Source organism: Cucurbita pepo, chromosome 1, assembly GCF_057944985.1.
Source record: "Cucurbita pepo subsp. pepo isolate OVF chromosome 1, ASM5794498v1, whole genome shotgun sequence".
NCBI lineage: Eukaryota > Viridiplantae > Streptophyta > Magnoliopsida > Cucurbitales > Cucurbitaceae > Cucurbita > Cucurbita pepo.
The window spans coordinates 6,592,752-6,611,373 of record NC_141798.1 but is presented as its reverse complement, the minus strand read 5'-3'; the positions used below and the strand labels follow the sequence as shown (position 1 = coordinate 6,611,373).

At 35.7% G+C, this 18,622-nt stretch overlaps 3 protein-coding genes across 4 annotated transcripts; all 3 read right to left on the bottom strand.

Moving 5' to 3' along the window:
* Positions 1–537: 537 nt before the first annotated feature.
* On the bottom strand, positions 538–6,274 carry MLO12 (Seven transmembrane MLO family protein). 2 transcript variants are annotated; one of them, XM_023662505.2, is made up of 15 exons: positions 5,768–6,274; positions 4,202–4,259; positions 3,867–4,099; positions 3,638–3,754; positions 3,507–3,567; positions 2,889–2,977; positions 2,609–2,683; positions 2,430–2,524; positions 2,312–2,361; positions 2,175–2,215; positions 1,915–2,088; positions 1,791–1,826; positions 1,517–1,584; positions 1,368–1,428; positions 538–1,216 (listed from the first exon to the last, which is right to left on the bottom strand). In XM_023662505.2, exons 3-15 carry the CDS (start codon positions 4,092–4,094, stop codon positions 782–784), a joined length of 1,530 nt encoding a protein of 509 aa, XP_023518273.2. In that variant the 5' UTR covers positions 4,095–4,099; positions 4,202–4,259; positions 5,768–6,274; the 3' UTR covers positions 538–781. The 2 variants fall into 2 exon arrangements, with proteins under 2 accessions (XP_023518273.2, XP_023518265.2); XM_023662497.2 differs by lacking the exon at positions 5,768–6,274 and adding an exon at positions 4,573–5,005.
* A 3,285-nt stretch (positions 6,275–9,559) lies between these two features.
* LOC111803921 (tetraspanin-6) lies at positions 9,560–11,918 on the bottom strand. The gene is made up of 3 exons (XM_023688540.2): positions 11,323–11,918; positions 10,082–10,407; positions 9,560–9,818 (listed from the first exon to the last, which is right to left on the bottom strand). The coding sequence occupies exons 1-3, from the start codon at positions 11,815–11,817 to the stop codon at positions 9,779–9,781; spliced, it is 861 nt and encodes a 286-aa protein (XP_023544308.2). The 5' UTR covers positions 11,818–11,918; the 3' UTR covers positions 9,560–9,778.
* Positions 11,919–13,459: 1,541 nt separating this feature from the next.
* On the bottom strand, positions 13,460–18,282 carry LOC111789129 (serine carboxypeptidase-like 27). The gene is made up of 9 exons (XM_023669787.2): positions 17,319–18,282; positions 17,144–17,239; positions 16,938–17,030; positions 16,772–16,857; positions 16,398–16,658; positions 16,144–16,271; positions 15,970–16,065; positions 14,288–14,393; positions 13,460–13,950 (listed from the first exon to the last, which is right to left on the bottom strand). The coding sequence occupies exons 1-9, from the start codon at positions 17,677–17,679 to the stop codon at positions 13,807–13,809; spliced, it is 1,371 nt and encodes a 456-aa protein (XP_023525555.1). The 5' UTR covers positions 17,680–18,282; the 3' UTR covers positions 13,460–13,806.
* Positions 18,283–18,622: the final 340 nt, after the last annotated feature.

Here is an 18,622-nt window from a genome sequence, read left to right as displayed (position 1 = left end):
TTTTATTAATAAAATTCAAATATTTATTTTATTTAAAATTTGTGACTCTTTTTATTTTATAGAAAAATCACATTAAAAAAAACTTAATTTTAAGAATTATAAAATTAAAATAAACATATATATTGATTTTTAAAATTATTGCTAAATTCAACCTAAATTTTTTATGAATTATTAGTTTCTTTAGAGAATTAAACTGCATTTCTTGGGAGAATTAAAATTTTTAATTCTCATATAGAATGTTTAATTTTATTTTAATGAAGTAAGTCAAATTAGCTATAATTCACGAACCATTTTTAATTGATATAGAATTCAAAATTTGATTACATTTGCATATAATATATGTCTATACTAATTAAGTGATGTTCAAATTGATCAATATAAATATTTAGTAAAGTCAAATAATCAAACTCGATGACTTTCATTACTACGTAACGATACCAAAAGTGAGCATAGCTAAGTTAGTGATAATTGGTATGTATTCCTTTTTTTAAGTCGGAAGTTCAAATTTTTATACCTCGTTTGTGTTACACAATCGTGTTCGATAATAGGGGAAAGAATGGTTTGTTGTCAATTAATACTCAGAAAAATTGGGAAAAGCAGTTGGTTATTTTATACCAACATGAAGCACAATAAAAGAAGCTAGTTGCTATGCAGTAGTTATAATACTGTCCTGTCCTTAAGTGTATAAAGATTATACAGATGTAGTATTTGCTGCTCTGTACGCCAAGAACGTGCAAGAATATCTGGTGGGACGATCGAGATCCCATCTCCCATGGCTAAATCATTTGGCAAATGAGAAGTCTGAGGGGCTTTTGGTGATTTCGTGTTGAGCACGAACAGGACGTGTTGTGGAACCGGTCTCCGATGAACTCAGCTGTTGAACTGTCATCTCCTGTTCTCTATTCGTCACAGAATGTTCGAGTTCTTGATGATCATGGGCTCTACTACTATGGTGTGAAGAAGGAGGCATCTCTTCAATGTCCCAACGATCGGGTTCGCCATCGGATAGCCTGGGAGATGTGCTGCTGTGCTGCTGTTTGTGCAGAAGATGAATGGGAGACATGCCGTGTGTTGGAGTAGTCGGCCTGCTTGAGAAAGGCGAGGTACTATCCGGGTTGTGCGGGTGCTTCGTGTTCTTCTTGGCATTGTGGTGCCAGTTCTTCAACGCCGACGCCACTCGGTCGTTGAAAATGGTTGGTCTCATGTTAGTGCCCATCTGGATCAAGAGTGCATACAAGGTAAATGGCTATTCTATTCTCTATTGGAACTATTTTGAGTTTCAGATTTACACAAGAAAAAAGTTCATAGCATAAATGATCTTACAAAGGGTTCAAAGTAAATAGAAGTAACTTTTGCTTGATGATTACCTGAGTCACCAAAGCATAGAGTGGGAGTGTCCCATAACTGCATAGAACATGAATGATAATCCTGGAAAATTTATCGATTTCAGTTTCAGTTAGCGGATCATAGACAGGATGAAACTCGGGTTCGTTTACAGATCATCTTATGAACTTACCCCATTAAGAGCCTGATGACAATATCTTCAATTCGCTGATGGAAGCAAGCTCTCCACTTAAATGCGTACTGAGAGAATTAAACACAGTATTAGAGGAAGTTTGCTGCATATGGTTCAATGTAACCGCTCAAGCTCACTGCTAGTAGATATTATCCGTTTTGGCTCGTTACGTATCGCTGTCAGTCTCAGGATTTTAAAACGCGTCAGAGAAAGTTCAAAGAGGACAATATCTACTGGCAGTGGCTTGAAAAATGACCGTGAGAGAATTGCTTACTGAGGTCCAAGCAAAGAAGGCAAGCTGAAAAGCATTCTGCAAGCACACAGAGTGAATGTCATTTTCTCAGGGAGGAAAACAAATTATTAGTAGAAACACGAGTCAAACTTTTTGAAAAAAGTACCGTAAAGAGAACGAAGTGAATCAGGAAGAGAATAAGTTGCGGGCGTCCGAACCAAAAGAGGTCATCCCGGGGCTGAACGGTGGGAACACCCTTCACAACATGGCCCCTTTCTTGAATTGTCAGTCCCATCTCGGTTATGATAACTTGTAGCTTCGTTCCGACCAATAGAATTATCTGGCATTATATACACGAGGAAAAAGTTGAACGAACAATGAAACGAAACTAATGCTTAAAAATAAACGACGTGGCAAAATGCTTACAATTAAGGAGATGAAAGGCATCCATAGATACGAATACCACCCTGAAATGGAATACCGTTCCTGAATAAGTACGAGATTGAAAGGAACTAAAGCCATGACAAGTACGTTTCTCTGAAAGGCAGTGATTGTAAGCTTACCATTTGTGTTGGTTAGGATTAAGAAAACAGCAAATATCCACATCGCTGGACTGCAGATTAGAAGTTGGTCAAAATTTTTATAGTGAGTCAAATTTATTTATATAACTAAGAAACAAACCTAATCCCCACGACAACTTTGAAGTCATCTTCGAGAGATCTGCTAATGTATTTGTGAAAATCAAATTTTACTTCACTTCCAGGTGGCAAATGTGCCTGAAAAATGGCTCAAGTTATAAGTATGGACTTGCAGAATCTTTATTAAGTCGATGCAATATCAGTATGATATATTTTGCTTACAACGATGAATCCATGTCTCAGTGTCATGTAATCAACCTTGGTAACTGATCTAAAGAATTGTCTGAAGAAACAAACCTACGCAACAGAACATGGGGTAATGAACATCATGTATATTGTCACTGTTGCTGCAAATTTCAACATGTATTTAATACCATAAAAGCATAAAGAATAGTGGGGAGTTCAAACTATATGATTGGACCCAGATGCGAATAATTTGAGTGGTTGTCAAGTTCATATTCATGAGAAAATTTCTTGATTTAATTTTGTGATAAACACTCACAATCCAGAGGGAAATTGGTGTACGACTCCAAAAGCTCAAGTGTCGGCGTCCAAACGTGGTATCTCTCGCAAATCTAAATCTTGCTGGATCTGCAAGACAGAAGTTATCAATTCATAAGTTATGAATTGCCTAGGATTTCTAATGAATACATCTGCAATTAGAGATGATAACAGCATGAAAAAAATGATATGATGTATCCTTGAAAATGGATCAAAATATTAACAATCAAAAAAGGACTTCGTCCCAAGCTGTTGAAAAACTATTGGCAACTTGTATGAGATGCTATCAATTAGTCATCCAAAAAAGCTCACTTAAGGGAGGTATGTGAGTGGTTCGTTCTAGGAACAGTGATTCGAGTAAAAAATGATTTGTCTATAAGTTAGTTTATTAAAGGTAATCTTCATATGATCACTTTAATATTTGGTTTTACATTCTTAAACGTGATTTTCATATAATCAAAACTAAAAATTAAAAGCATTTGAGCATTTTTTTTATAGTGTTAGCCATTTCAAAATCACTCCCAAATATGACTTTAACAGCTATGATATTTGTAACCTTATGAGTGCCTAAAGCACGGTAAAATCTAGCCATTTATATGGATTTTGAGCGATACTATACCATTATAGTACTGGTATTCAATGGTCTTTGTCTCGTCCTCCCAGGCCTTCCATTTGCTCATCTACAATTAAAAGGAATTCATGAGATAGATCGAGGGAAAAGAGAGAGGCGTGGAAAGGGTTAAAGACTACCTTTGTTCTGCCCAAAGCCAAAATGGTGATGCAGTATAGAATATGGAAGGCAGCCAATACAAAGATGAAAATATGGAGCTGGTGAATTCCATATGCCGACACAAAAGCGAGTTGGCCCTGCAAAAATTTTCAGCAGATAGCTTCAAATCACTTGGGATATAAGCTCAAGCAATTTCTACTTAATGGCAATTACATTTTTGCTACTCCATAATTAAAGAGATTGTTTCACCTTCTTGGCACATGCATCATCTCCTTTTGAAGCTAAAATACGCCTTGAACCATAGTCAGGATCTAAAAATTCAAGGAGTTTAAGACGACTGTTCTTGGTAACCTTTACTCCTTCCTTAACTCTTGCTGCACAGGGAAGCCAAGTTGCCGCAAGCTCCTTTGAAACGCAAATTTGAGTGACAGCATCTTGGCCTATCGTCAGAAGTAGGGATATAAATCCCAACAGCATAAGCTCTTCAAGAGACCACCGACAAGATAGAAATAGTCAGCTCAGCCTTTGACACAAGAAAAAAAAAACATTCCCAAAAGATTGTGGTGGCTAGATGCGTCTAATACCTGCTTTAACCTTTTCTAGAGCTTCAACAAGAGCTGGCTTGTGCTTTTTCTCCAGCCACTACACAGAGTTAATTGACATAAAATACTAGATTAATCAAGCTACACAGAAGCACAACTTCAGGAAAAGATAAAATTTTTGCAGTACCAAATATTGATAATGCACAATAAAATTCTAGCATCAAGCCAAAATCAACATTCTACTGAATTTCTGTACTTGAAAAAAACATGATCCTTAAGCTCAGATTTAAAAGTTCAAGGCCAAAATGAGTATTGCTCAACTGGTTATGACATATACTCTCGACCCAGAAGTCAGAGATTCGGATCCCGAACTCAATAAGATTTAACAGTATGGGACATCTCGGAACGCTTACCTTTCCAGTGAGGTGAATGACATGTTCAATGAAGATTGAAATAACAACCAAGAAAAAACAAACAACCGCAACAGCCCAAGTTGAAGTATCTTCCAAAGTACGCTGCTCTGTTCCACACTCAGCCATTGATAATGGAACTTATCTCCTTACTAACAGAAACAAAGCTCTCAAGCTTACAGCGAAGAATGAAATTCTAGGAGGAGAAGGATGAGGCAAGTAGATGCAAGGCTCCACTGTCTTCGTAGTGCATTTATATTTTCTTATGCATGTGGAGAGGAAGTTAGTTAAAGACTTAAAATTAAGCATGGGAAAGTCTTCGACCAATGAACGAGGAAAGTGAATGATGACTCACATCATCCTTTTGACCCTTTCCTAGAAGGGTTTGTCAAAGGATGGGAGAGAAAAGGGCCCTTGTTATATTGAGCTAGACTTGAGGCTTTACTTTTTGAAAATTAAATATAAATTATGTCTTCCATTTTCAAATCATAAGTTGATTTTCGTATCTACATGCTTTTTAATTTGTTTCTAAGTCAGAGCAAAGGGTTCGGCAAACTTGAAAATTATGGTTAACATTAATGTTTGTGATAATGATTCGATTTTTTTCTTGCGCTATTTCTACTCAAATTTCTTCGCAAAATTCAAGCTAAGTTTTAAAAACTAAAAGAAAGTAGTTTTTTATTTTAAGGATTTGGCTATGAACTTAAATGTTTCTATAGAAAAGTCGAAAATCAATGTACAAACATAATTTTCAAAACCATTGAGCTATCTCAAGTTGACCCATTTGAAATCATTACTAGTAACATCGATTTGGAAGATGCATAGGCTTCATTATTTTAAGAAACTATAAGGCAAAATCAGAAAAAGATAAATAAACTACATTCAAACATGTGACTAATAGTTAGGATGAATAAATTGATACAAAACAAAGAGGCAACAGAACATTCTCCTCAAGAAGCTGATGAAAAGGTATTAAAATTGAACAAAGCAAAACAATAATCAACCCCAAATCAGGAAATTACAGCACGTAAGCCAACTTCAATAAGCTGATCAGTCAATCAATTAATCATGAAATTAATTACTGCATTGACTATCATTCCGTATTAAGACCTCCAAGTTCTGTATAATTATCCTGCAAACAGCTACTTTGAACTTATCAAATATATCCGAACAGTTCAGCAAAATTTATTGACCTTACCAGCCGAGCAGCAAAATTTGAGGCGTCAAAGTTGACGAGTCATTCTCCACTCGACATCAGAAGGGCCCTCCACTACTTCAATGCTCGTTGAATCCCTCGCCCAGTGGATGAAACAGGACAATTTCACGCGCGGCACAATCGCATCCATATTGGCGTCTTGCTCTAATCCGAAACTCGCAAACAAATTAGGGGAAAATAACGAAACAGCCCCATTTTCTGGAGTCTTTTTTGGCCGTCGATTTTCGGGAACTTGTCGCTGTTAGACTTCGATGTAGAATACTTGAGGGCCAGGGAGCTCCCCAAAATTGACCGTAGATTGCAAGAGAAAATGCTCGGAATAATTTTCTTTTCTTGCTTCAAATTCTCTGAACTAATTCTTTTCAGCGAATCCTCTTCGAGTCCTGAAATTAAACGATCTGCTAGGATGTAAACTTTTTTGTTGATGAATCGCCTCTATGAATCATTCCTTGAGGCTGAAGAAAATCAATGCATAACTCTGAACTTCAATGTTCTTCACATGCTTTCATGGATTTTACAGATTCATACAAATTTAGTTTCCAATGAAATGAAAAATGTGGTAAAATTCTTATGGAGTTTCTTCAAATGCATTAAGGATTAAATGTATTCATAAACTATTATTCTAATTTAAATTTCAAAAATTAATATTTTTTTTTTTTACTCTATATTAATTTTTACATTTAAATAAGTTTTAAATACATTAAATAGTCACAAAATTAAAATAAAAATCTAAATTAGTTCATTTATAAGAATTTAAGGTTTAAATTTATACAATTTTTAATTTACAACCTAAATGTATAAATTAATTCTTGTTCAAAAAATAAAACATTAGATATTTTAAAATTGAAATTAGTAGGTCTAAGTTGATGTCAACAATTTAATTTAATTTTAAATTTAAATTAATTGATTTGACATACATATATAAGTCAATTAATTTAAAATTATATATTATTAAAAATCAAGATCTACTAAATCATACAAATAAATTATTATTATACTCCTTTCCCTTTCTCACTCCTCATTAAATTATTATATTTCAAATATATATATTTTTTTTTTAATAACACTTTTATCTCTCATATTTTTTAATTTTTATTTCCCATTTTTTATACACGTGTTATTTGTTAGAATTATTTAAAAAATGTTTAATATGTCATAAACTTATTAAACATAAAATCAACCCTTTAACTAATTATTTAATATTTTTAAATTCAACGGTATATTTATTATATACTTTTATAAGGAAATTAAATTTGTAATTTAATCCAATATTTTTAAATTATATTCAAATTAAAAGGAAATGAATAAATTTTTATATTCGAGTTTGTAATATTTACTCGTATTTTTAATAAATTTGAAACCAACCATATATATATATATATTCTTTATTTTTTATAATAAAAAAGTAAAAAGAAATTACAAGAAACATTATCCCAACCTTAGAAACCAATCCAAGGGATAACAGAGGGAGCTTTCGACACGCAATAGTCACATCCCCTAATAAATTAGACCATTGCAACTTGCAACACAAATAAATATCATTAAGAAATAGTCTTTTTTATTATATATATATATATATATTTATTTATTTATTTATTTTCATATATCCAAATTAAATTTATTTTTCCCTTCATTCTTTGTCCTAGTTTGAAATTAATAGTCATAAGAAAAGGAAAACACAATTCTTTTTTTTTAATTCTCAAAATAAATTAAAAAACCATTTTTATTTTTATTTTTCATTTTAGTCCTTATTAAAATTTAATTATCCCATTTTTTAATAATTATTAAAGTTAGTTCTAAAAAAATATTTGCATAAATATTATATTTTATATATATATCTTATTTCCCATTTTTGTGATGAAATATGAAATTTGGACATCATTATTTATTTTTATTTTTATTTTTTAAAGTTGAAAAGTTAAAAATAAATAAAAATATGATTTAATTTTAGGATAAATATTCGAACTACAATTCATAATATATGGATAGAATATACATTGCTAAAAAACAAAAGTGACCGAACAACAACATCGAATTAATTCACGACGAGTTTTCAACGAAAGGATATGAAAGAAACGTTATTAATTAATTCAATTCAATCATACACACGTAGTAGAACTCGTAAAATATCTTATATGCATCGAACAGAAATATCTCATAGTAACCTTGAACTTGACCCGACAGTATATTTGAATCGAGACCGGAGTAGCTAGCTAGGTGTACGTGGCTTTAATGTGGTCCAAATTTGTTGTTCTTTGTAATGAGTTGGAATTGATTGCATCCCAACCCCCTCTTTGTAATGCCAACTTGCAAGGGCAAAGAGGCAATGCAATTGGAGGGTAGGGCCATGATCATGTTTGATACTCGAATTAAATGCTAATAAGCTTAAATGCATTATTTATTTTAACCTAAAAATAGGTGCATTAAAATATATTGATATATAATTAGATAAAATTTATTTAACACTTTTTTTTAAATCTAAATAAAACTTATTTATTTAACACTTATAATAATAATAATAATAATAATAATACCTTTCGCTAAAATATCCCATAAAATATACATGAAGTGGGCCCCACAAGGAGGTGAAGGATTTGGATTGGGCTTTCACTGAGCCCATTTTGTGAAAAACCATGGGCCCTGATAATTGCCTTTCCTCAAATCACAGGCCCAATAATTCTTTTTTTTTTTTTTAAATAGTGTATTTAAAAAAAGAAATATAGAGAATTGTTATCGGCTCCTTTTATTGGTTGGTGTTGTTTTCTTTTTATTATTATTAATAATATCAATTTATCTATATTAATTTTAAATTTATTATAAATTCAAATTCTTCGCCACAACATGACCTACTGGCAAGCTTCGGCGAAACGAAAGAAAAGAAACTAGCTGATTCAGAAGTATATGCATCTTGATTCTAACTCGATCGATCTTGTAAATGACTTTCTTGTTCAGAAAGAAAAATTGTAGCTGTTAATTTTTGTTTGTTCTACCTCAATTTCCCGGTTATGAACATCGAACCTTTTTTTTCTTTCTTTCTTTTTTTTGATTTAATTCCGGTGCTCGTAGTTCTACCTTGTTTTTAACTTACATTTTCAAAAATCAATTTTTAAATTTAGCTAGTTTTTTAGTGATAATTTATTTCGAGTCTCAATAATTCACTTATTTTTTATAAAAAGAAAAAATTAAAAATAATATTGAAAATAAAAAGAATAAAAACTTTATTCCTTCACGATTTCCATTAGAATTCGAATCACATCCTTATTTACTAGAATTTTCCTCGAATAAGAATATTAATGAGACATTTGATAATTACAAAAATACCACTGTCATATTTACAAGTAATTAAAAATATATTATATAAATAGTATTTAATTTTAATTTTAAATTAAAACAATAAAAAGGCAATAATAAATTAAAATTATGGCTAACTAATAAATTATTATTGTAATATTTTATTTTATATTAATAAATAATAGCTAATCAATCTACAACTCAACTTTGTTAAAAAAAATTATGAGTTTTTTTAATTTAATATATATTTTTAAATAATATATTCTCGTATTTAAGAATCTATAAAAATTGAACTAGACATTTTTTTTTCGTACAAGAGAGATTTGAATCTCTAACCTCAAATGGGTTGGACTAGTATATGTCGATTATGGTCGAGCTACGCTGATCAAATGGGAAAATCGATAAAATCAAACTGACCTAATCAGAGTAACTTATGCATAAGTAAAAGAAAAATGTTTGAAAATTTGAACCTCTAACCGCAGATGTATTGGACTAATATACGTCGATTATTATTTAACTAGGCTACTCAAATGAGAAAATCGGTAAAGTCGAGCTGACCTAAACGAACCGACAAATGTTCGAGGTAGAAAGGTAAAAGTCGTTCTTTATATAGGAAAATGAAAAACTAGCAAAAAAAAAAAAGAGTTTATACAAAGAAAAAAGTAAGTAAAAAGTGAAGAAATGGCGAATATTTCTTCTATCTTAATAAAGTTGTTCTCTCTTGTCATGCAACCATCTCCACCTGCCAAAATAATAATAATAATTAAATAATTAATATAAAAATATTATATAAATTAACAGAATCTAATTCTTTTTTTAACTTTTTTAATTACTCTCAATCAAATCGAAACCATATAATTATTAAAGAATCTAATTCCTCTTTTATTTTGTTTTTTTTAATATGTATAAGTAATTTTATTAATTAAAAATTGTATTTAAAGTATAAAATTTAAGGACTTTTTTTTTTTTAATTTATTTTGAGAAATATCAATTTAGAAAACGTACCAATAGTAGTCCCATCTTGGTCGAACTTTGGTCATCCGGTTGTGACCATAAGGGTAGTCGGTTTCGGCCCTCTTGGTGTTACGGAAGGCACAGCAGCCAACGGAGTAAACACCGATGAGGAGGACGACAACGACGACGTTGAGGACGGAGAGCTTATGCCAGTCCCTTCGAACGTCCTCAAGGACACCCGCCTTACAAGAGTCGCATTCGTAGCACAGCAAGTTACGGGCATTGTTCCACCGGTAGCAGTCGGGATCCTGAGCCACCACCGCCCCCGCCGCCATCATGTCGTAGTTGCACACCGTTGGCGGCTTGCAACAACCTGACTGTCGACATAAATTTCCTTTTAAAAAAAAAAATAATAATAATTATGCAATATGCATCTCAATTTCTTGTTATAATTGTAGCCCATCCTCTAACAATTATCTATTATTATATGAATTAATATATATATATATATATATATATATATATACATATATATATTCTTGCATACAAATTATTTTTACTCTTTAATTCATTTCAACCAAAATTTACGATTAACCCAACGAAAATTTACTATTAACTCTAACTCTAAGAATTATTGTATAATAACTCAAGCCCATAGCTAGTAGAAACTGTCCACTTTAATTTGATAAATATTGTTGTCAGTCTTGTGAATTTAAAAACGCGTCTACTCACGAGAGGTTTCCACATGTTTATAAGAAATATTTCGTTCTCTTCTCCAACCGAGATGAGATACCACAATTCACCCTCTTGTGGGCCCAACGTCTTCACGTGGAATCTCACACCCCACCCCTTTGATGGTCCAACATTCTCGCTAGCACACGGTTCGGTGTTTGACTTTGGTATCAAAGCCACTTTGAGCAGTGTGTGAGCGAGGACGCCGGGCCCTCAAGGGAGTAGATTGTGAGAGGTTTCCACACTTGATAACAAATATTTCATTCCCCTCTCCAACCGATTTAGAATCTCACACTCCACCCCTTCAAGAACCCAACATCCTCACGTGGAATCTCACAACTCATCCTCCTTGAGGGCTGAGTGTCCTCCTTGCAAACCATTCAGTGTCTGAATTTGGTATCAGAGCCAGTCACTAAGCGGTGTGCGAGCGAGGACGCTAGACTCTCAAATAGGTGGATTGTGAGATCCCACATCAGTTAGAGAAGAGAACGAAACATTCCTTACAAAATGTAAAAACCTCCCCCCTACGGACGTAGACAGCTAAAAAATAAAAGCATCACCTGAATCGGGGTCATATCTCTTTCAAGATAATCAAGAGGAGTCCAAGAAGCAAGCTTAGCACAAGTTTTAGACCCCAAAACACAGCTCCTAATAGTAACCCAATACCTCGGATCCTTAACCCTCTTCCTCAACCAACCCGAATATTGCTCCAAATGGTACTCTCTATACACCCTCCCACCAGGCGCCTCCACTCCACCGCCAGGCCCAGTGACCACAAACCCAAAAATCGTCAGGCCCATAAGCGTGGCAATTAGAAACAACATGACCACCAAGTAAACCCATAGCGCCCACGCAACATTAAAACAAGCACCAATGAACCCCGCCAAAGACACCACCAGTACCACGAACCCCACCACCAGCAGCGGCGTCTGCAAGAAGCTCTCGCACGTCGTGCTGCTTCTTGCCATCCACAGCCCGCCGCCGATGATGGGGATCGAGGCTATGAGCGTGAAGAGGTTCAAGAACCCGATCACCGTGTTGCTGAATCGATACATATCGGAGCTTTTGGGGTTCGCTTTTGTGCAATTTGGTTGGCTTTGTGTGTTTTTAAAGTGGCGTTGGTCTGAATCAGTAGGAACCACTTTATATCTCAGCATGTGATAAGGACTCAACTTTGCTTCTTACACATTAAGGAAACCCTTTTTAATGCTTTAAATTAAAAAAATTTGGGATATTTTTTTTTTTTTTTTTTTTTTTTTTTTATGCACTAATGTGTTTATCTTTACCATATGAACGATAATTAATAAAAATTTCTCGTGACCCGAGAGAAGATACTACTTTATATATAAAAAACGCCTTTTTAAAACGTTATTGGTGAAAGACGATAAGAAAGTATTTTTTAGCTTCTACCCCTAGCGCTTGGACTTGGAAGCAACCCCTCTCCCCGTTCTACCGTCCAAAATATGCCGGCCGGCTCATCTTGACAGCTTCCATTTGATATTGAGAAAGCGGTGGGCCTCAATGAACTCTCCAATAGTGCAACGGGGGATTCGGTATAGCAGTTCACGTTCGGTTGCACATGAGGTCTGGCGCTTAAAAAATAAATTATCGAAAAAATTTTAAAGTTTAAATAAAAAAATATCTTAGAATTTATTTTGATATATATACATACAAAATATGAATTTTTAATTTTCTTTTTAAAGAAAAAAATTAAGAATATAAAGTGCTTTTTCTTAGTGGAAGATTTGGTCTGAATTTTCTTTGCTTTTTTTAATTGGGCGCCGTTTGGCTTCTACAAGAAGCGTAATCCAAACGAGAATTAGTTTATTCGTGAGTGGAATAGAATATTGGCGTTTCTTTGATCTTTTTTGAACCATTGGTTCAATGGGTTTGTGTGATTCACTTTGCCACTCCACTAACCACTGCCTTCATTTGTTTGTTGATGATGCCAATAATTAGGGCTAAGGTAATGATGCCTTATTTTGGATGCTTCCGTTCTTCGTTATCTTATGATTATCTTATCATTTGTGGACGCATTTTTCTAAAGTCGATTGCTATCATAATGTCAAAAGATATTTCACTCTCGTTTATTACATTATTTAAGACTATCGTTGTCGAATCTAACGTTAAAATATGCTTTATAATATAATCAGGTAAGTATGAGAGAACGAGTTACCTCGAGAAGGTGTTTGTTTTCTTTCTTTTCAACAAATTTGTGGGTGAGAAATAGAATGTAAACGGGTTGTACCTAAAAAAATTGACAAGTTCGTTAGAGCCGAGAAAAATAAACTGGATAAGGGAATCTCTCTAACTCTTGATATTCACAAGAAGTGGGTTGTTATATGATTAGATATTGTATCTCATCTATAATTGTAACCGCTCAAGTCCACCAAGTCTACCGCTTGCAGATATTGTCTATTTTAGTCCGTTACGTATCGTCGTCATCCTCACGGTTTTAAGATGCATCTGTAGAGAGAGGTTTCCACACCCTTATAAGAAATGTTTTGTTCCCTTCTCCAATCGATGTGAGATCTCACAACTGTGTTTAGACAAAACATACGACCCTGCAACAGCCCAATAGATTAGAGTCTGCAAGCCAAAAGGAAATCCTTTCCTTTCATCATTTATTTCCTATGGAAGCAGCTCAAACAAAACATATCCATCAATTTCAGAACGTTCGGGTTCAAAACACGCAGCTGAAAAGAACCGAAACCGAAATTTCGGGTGTCTGAGTGTTTAATATGGCAGATCAACAATTTCTAGACATTCAATCCTGTCAAAGAATCAAGCTCTAAAAGTGAGATTTTGTTATCCCACAACTAAATTACATGATGTTACCTTATTCAACACGTTGAAATTTCTTCATAAAACATAACAGAATATGACGAACGGAGAACTAATAAGATAAGAATGGTGATATTCAAAGCAAAAACAATAGCACTCGAGATGAATGCTTCTCACAATCCAGTCTCGTCTCGTCTCGAGATCTTCTGTACATAAATTGTTCTATTCTTCTTTCGCTGTAAATATGATTACGACAATCTTCACGAGCGTGGCAGGGGCTTATTCTCCAAGAACGATCGGAAAAGAATGAACGCTTGGCGAGGGCGATGAAGCGGAACCTCATGCCCCGCTCCAGCCACGGTAACGAACGTCAGCCCTTTGTAGATTTGGCACCACCCACCTACCTATATCCCCATAAAGCTAGCTTGTAAGACTTATGCAGAACCAACCATTATAATAACACATTACAGCAAAGAGTCTTTCCACCAAGAGACAGGAACTAAGTAAAATACACAGAATAAAGTAAGATGATAATAATGGTTGCTGTTATCATGATTGGGTTAGGTTGCAAATCCTAAAATAATATCTTCTTTTCACTAAAGTTAAAGGGGAAAAGAAGGAGAAGCAATGGTAGTGGTACTAATTATGAAGCTTTGTTTTAGAAAACTATCTTCACAAGGACAAGCAATGCTTCAAGTTCAGTCTATAAAGCTAGAAATGCTTCTTGTTTTATGAACTAACCTTTCCATGGTCATACCAAGGGTACCAGTTGCTTAACGTTCGGAGTTTTAAAGCATCGATAGAGTATCGTGTTGCTGTCACGGGAACCACTGAATCGGTGTCTCCACTGAAGGGGGAAAATTCATCAGAATCAATAAGTGAATGTCCTGAAAATTATGTTTTGAATAGAAGAATAAAAATAAAGGATTCCACAAACTCGCAGTTAACGACGCTGTTCTTTTAGCAAGTTTTGACTCGGTGGATGTGAACTGTGAGATCCCATATCTGGGGAGGAGAACGAAGCATTCTTTATAAGGGTGTGGAAACCTCTCTCTAGCAGACGTGTTTTAAAAACCTTGAAGGGAAGCCTGAAAGGGAAAATTCAAAAAGGACAATATCTGCTAGCGGTGGGTTTGATGGGCTTGGGCTATTACATGAACCATCAGACAGACAAGAACTTCTTTATTCTAAACTTTTCGACTTTTGGTTTGTCTTCTATTTGATATTTTAATTTTAATGCATCCTTTAAACAAATATTGACAATTGCATCAGGCAGAGCCTTGGCTGCTGCCTACTTCAGATGCTTCACAACAAACAGGAACCTATACAGAAAGCTGTTTTGTAGTCCTTTTCCTACTGTTAATGTAAACAACGCAAGTCTACCGCTAGCAGATGTTGCCCACTTTGGCCCGTTGCGAATCGCCGTTAGCCTCACAGTTTTAAAACACATTTGTTAGGGAAAGGTTTTCATATTGTTATAAGGAATACTTCGTTCCTTTCTCCAACCGATGTGGGATCTCACAATCCATCCCCATTGGGGGCCTATCGTCCTCACTGACATATCGTCTAGTGTCTAGCTCTGATACCATTTGTAACAACTCAAGTCCACCGCTAACAGATTTGTCTGCTTTGGGCCCGTTATGTATCGCCGTCAGCCTCACGGGTTTAAAGCGCGTCTGTTAGGGAGAGGTTTCCATACCCTTATAGGAACGTTTTGTTCCCAGGTTTCCATACCCTTATAAGGAATGTGTGATGTTCCGCATTGGTTGGGGAGGAGAACAAACCACCATTCATAAGGATGTGGAAACCTTCCCTTAGCAAACGCGTTTTAAAGCCTCGAGGGGAAGCCCGAAAGGGAAAGCCCAAAGAGGACAATATCTGCTAGCGGTGGATCTGGGGCGTTACAGAATGTTCCCTTCTCCAACCGATGTGGGATCTCACAATCCACCCCCCCCTCTCAGAGCCCAAGGCCATCGTTGGCACACCGCCTAGTGTCTGGCTTTGATACCATTTGTAACAGCCCAATTCCACTGTTAGCATATTTGTCTGCTTTGGCCCGTTACGTATCACTATCAATCTCACGGTTTTAAAACGCGTCTGTTAGGGAGAGGTTTCCACACCCTTATAAGCAATGTTTCGTTACCCTCTCCAACCGACGTGGGATCTCACAGTTAGTGGAGCTGAGCACTAGCAAAGTGTGTTTAAAGAAATTCACAAACAGATGCCAAATAGATAATAAAGCAAGGGAGGATATGCAAAGCCGCCAACTTCCCATCATTCAAACTGCAGAAATCCTATAGCATTCACTACTTATAATGGGGCAGAGCTTCATGCTGCCTAAGAAAGAAAGGGTTGCCTTTCAACAGGCTCCATCAGAGCAATATCCAACTATATCAGGTAGAGCTAGAAAAGAAATGTTCTACCTGAATGCCCAAATTCTGAGACCAGCACCAATCAGTTCTTGATATATTGGAAGCATAGAAAGCGGAGAATCGGCCCAGTAGCTTCCCACAAGATCACTATAAATTCGAGTATTCAAAACGTTAAGCATGCGCCCGAATAAAAGAACGACCTTAAATATGCCATATAACACTAACCTGCATGTACTCCATGGGTAAGTTATCCCAGTAACATTAGCATGTAATGCCTTCTGAACATCAGGGTGATTGAAGTACACTACGGAATGCCTCTCCGTGCAGGGATCATAGGCTCTCGACATCCATGGCTGAATTTAATGTAAAAGATCAATATCAACAAAACTCTTGCAACGGTCGAAAAGGCCAAATCAGATCTAGATTCTTGCAAAATCTGACAGCATGTAGTGTTTTTCGAGAAGATTTAACGTACTTACATAATGGCCCCTTAGGTTATGTCTCAAAGATGCAGTACTATTGCATGGACGAGTGTAAATGCTATACGGATCGATATTTCCTTGTTCAAACTCCGCAACTGTAAGAGCTTTCTTGCATTCTGCTGATGGGTGCTGAGAGGATCCAAAATCACAAGAACGTCGCAGCAGGTGATACGTAGAATCAGATATCAGTCCGTGAGTCCACCAATACTCAAATGTGCCAACATAATCGTGGTAGTCATCCGTAACAGCATTCCCCACCTAAAAAGGAGAAGCAAGACGGATTCGTAAAGCCATTGAGCAATAGTTGATTTAAAGTAAACATCTCTCAGTTCAAGGCATCAACAACAATGTTGTCGACTCGAATTCGTTACCATAAATCCCTTTAAATTTATGACCGGGTTCTGAATTCCCTTGTTTCTTTCATAAATTAATTGTGATAGCTGAGGAACATAATGACCTGAACCAGAAGATAGATTGATATCAAGTTTCAAATAGACATTAGTTCTTGGAAGTAGAGAACGCAGAGAAACTCCATACCTGCATAACTCTCTCCAGTAATGTAGAAATCCCTGTGCTTGTACTGCGGAAACCTTTCGAACCAATTCACTAAAAATCTATATGAATCTTCAGCTGAAGTTTACAACAAAAAAACATCCAAATCATCTTAACATTTCATTGTTCATAGTTCAAGTAAATGTTTCTTAATCTGTAATTCAATGAGACCATGTCAATTCAGAAACTACCTGTTTTCTGGTCACCTGCAGTGTACAAATCCGAGGTAGTATTTGAGTATGAAAAGCCAACACCAGCTGGGGATTCAAGGAACAGCAAATTTGCCACTGCAATGGATGAAATGAGATAACGTTAGTTGTTTGCATACAAGTAGATTAAGAAAGCTAAACAACCCGACAAACGTACAATTGTTCCAAGCAAACGGATTCGAGTAAAGAGTCCTCCCATCTGGCTTAATGTGGAACGGTCCAATTTCTTCAGCTGCTCCATAGGCAACAGAAGAGCAACCAGGGCCACCATTCAGCCACAATACAAGAGGTCTTGACTCAGGTACACGGCTAGCTGGTGTCTCAGTCAGCCAATAAAACAATGCCCTCCCAGCTTGCTTATCTACAGTAACATAGCCAGAATACTGAGCAAAATCCACATTCTTTGGCTGCCCTGGTAATTGGGTGATTCTATCTCTATCTTGCTCAGCATTATACGATCCATAGCAGACTCCCACGAAAGAAAGAAGGCAAAATAGATAGAAAAACGAGTGACCCATTGTCACAAATGACAAAAAATGGAAGTTTCTTAGCTTACAGAATTGGGATCTTGAGATTGATGATGAAAAAACAAGTCAAAAACTCAGATCCCAGAATAGCTCATGCTTCTGGGTCCTCACAGAATTGATCCTATAGAGTAGATAAGACACGAACATATAGACTGTTCAGTCAAATTCGTTGAAATCCGTGTCGTTTTTTCAGTAAATCATGGTCGGCATTGGCCTGAAAGTGATTTGTTGTAATGAACAGTGTCTTTAAATGGGTTGTTCATCAAACAACCGCCTCTTATTAGATTGAATTTTGTTTGCTTCAGTCAGGCAACTTGGTAGAACAGAGGCAGCACATGGGGTTGCCTTAATTAAAGCTTCAGCGCCGATGAATTTACTACCATATTCAATTCCAACAAACACCCAGAAAAATGAATCCAAAAAATCAAACGAGTGAATGCTGATAAGAACATTGTTTTGAATGATGCATGCGGTGAGATCTTCAAGTACACGGGTTTACAGTAACTGACTCAATTACTAATGAGAAGAATGGATGAAAAAAGAGAGGGAAAAACGACAGGAACGTAAGAATCAAAGGGGGGAAAAAGTGGGGAACATAAAAGTAGACTCACAGATGCTTCCGGCAGTGAAGTGTGCAGTGTACTGGAGCTGCTGCTGCTGCTGCAGCAATGGTGGGTGGGCGGTGGTCCATTGAAAGCTTCTCCAGAAACGAAGGACGGGACGGGATGGGTTCAATTTTTACTGCCAAATCCACTTCCTCCCATTTACTTCCTTTTAGATGAACACTTTCAGCGTAGGAGAAGCTCTTATCTATCATCCTATCAATACAATCCTAAAATTTCGAATGAAAGTGGGAAGGTATTGTGAGACTCGAAGGTATAGTAAAATATGATTAAGACTCATAAGGGAGGCGTATTTTGTTCGAGGGGACGTG

Bases quoted from the DNA above. Each gene is read 5' to 3' on its own strand.
- LOC111789129 (XM_023669787.2), bottom strand. From the start codon at position 17,679: ATGGGTCACTCGTTTTTCTATCTATTTTGCCTTCTTTCTTTCGTGGGA. The intron at 16,272-16,397 runs GTAAGTACGTTA...CATTAAATTCAG, and splicing joins ATAACCTAAGGGGCCATTAT to CCATGGATGTCGAGAGCCTA. The intron at 13,951-14,287 runs GTTAGTTCATAA...ATGGGGATATAG, and splicing joins CTTGGTATGACCATGGAAAG to GTAGGTGGGTGGTGCCAAAT.
- LOC111803921 (XM_023688540.2), bottom strand. From the start codon at position 11,817: ATGTATCGATTCAGCAACACGGTGATCGGGTTCTTGAACCTCTTCACG. The intron at 10,408-11,322 runs GTGATGCTTTTA...TTATGTCGACAG, and splicing joins GAGATATGACCCCGATTCAG to TCAGGTTGTTGCAAGCCGCC. The intron at 9,819-10,081 runs GTACGTTTTCTA...TTATTTTGGCAG, and splicing joins CCAAGATGGGACTACTATTG to GTGGAGATGGTTGCATGACA.
- MLO12 (XM_023662497.2), bottom strand. From the start codon at position 4,698: ATGGCTGAGTGTGGAACAGAGCAGCGTACTTTGGAAGATACTTCAACT. The intron at 3,568-3,637 runs GTAGTCTTTAAC...TTTTAATTGTAG, and splicing joins TGGCTTTGGGCAGAACAAAG to ATGAGCAAATGGAAGGCCTG. The intron at 2,362-2,429 runs GTTTGTTTCTTA...TCTAATCTGCAG, and splicing joins AAAGTTGTCGTGGGGATTAG to TCCAGCGATGTGGATATTTG.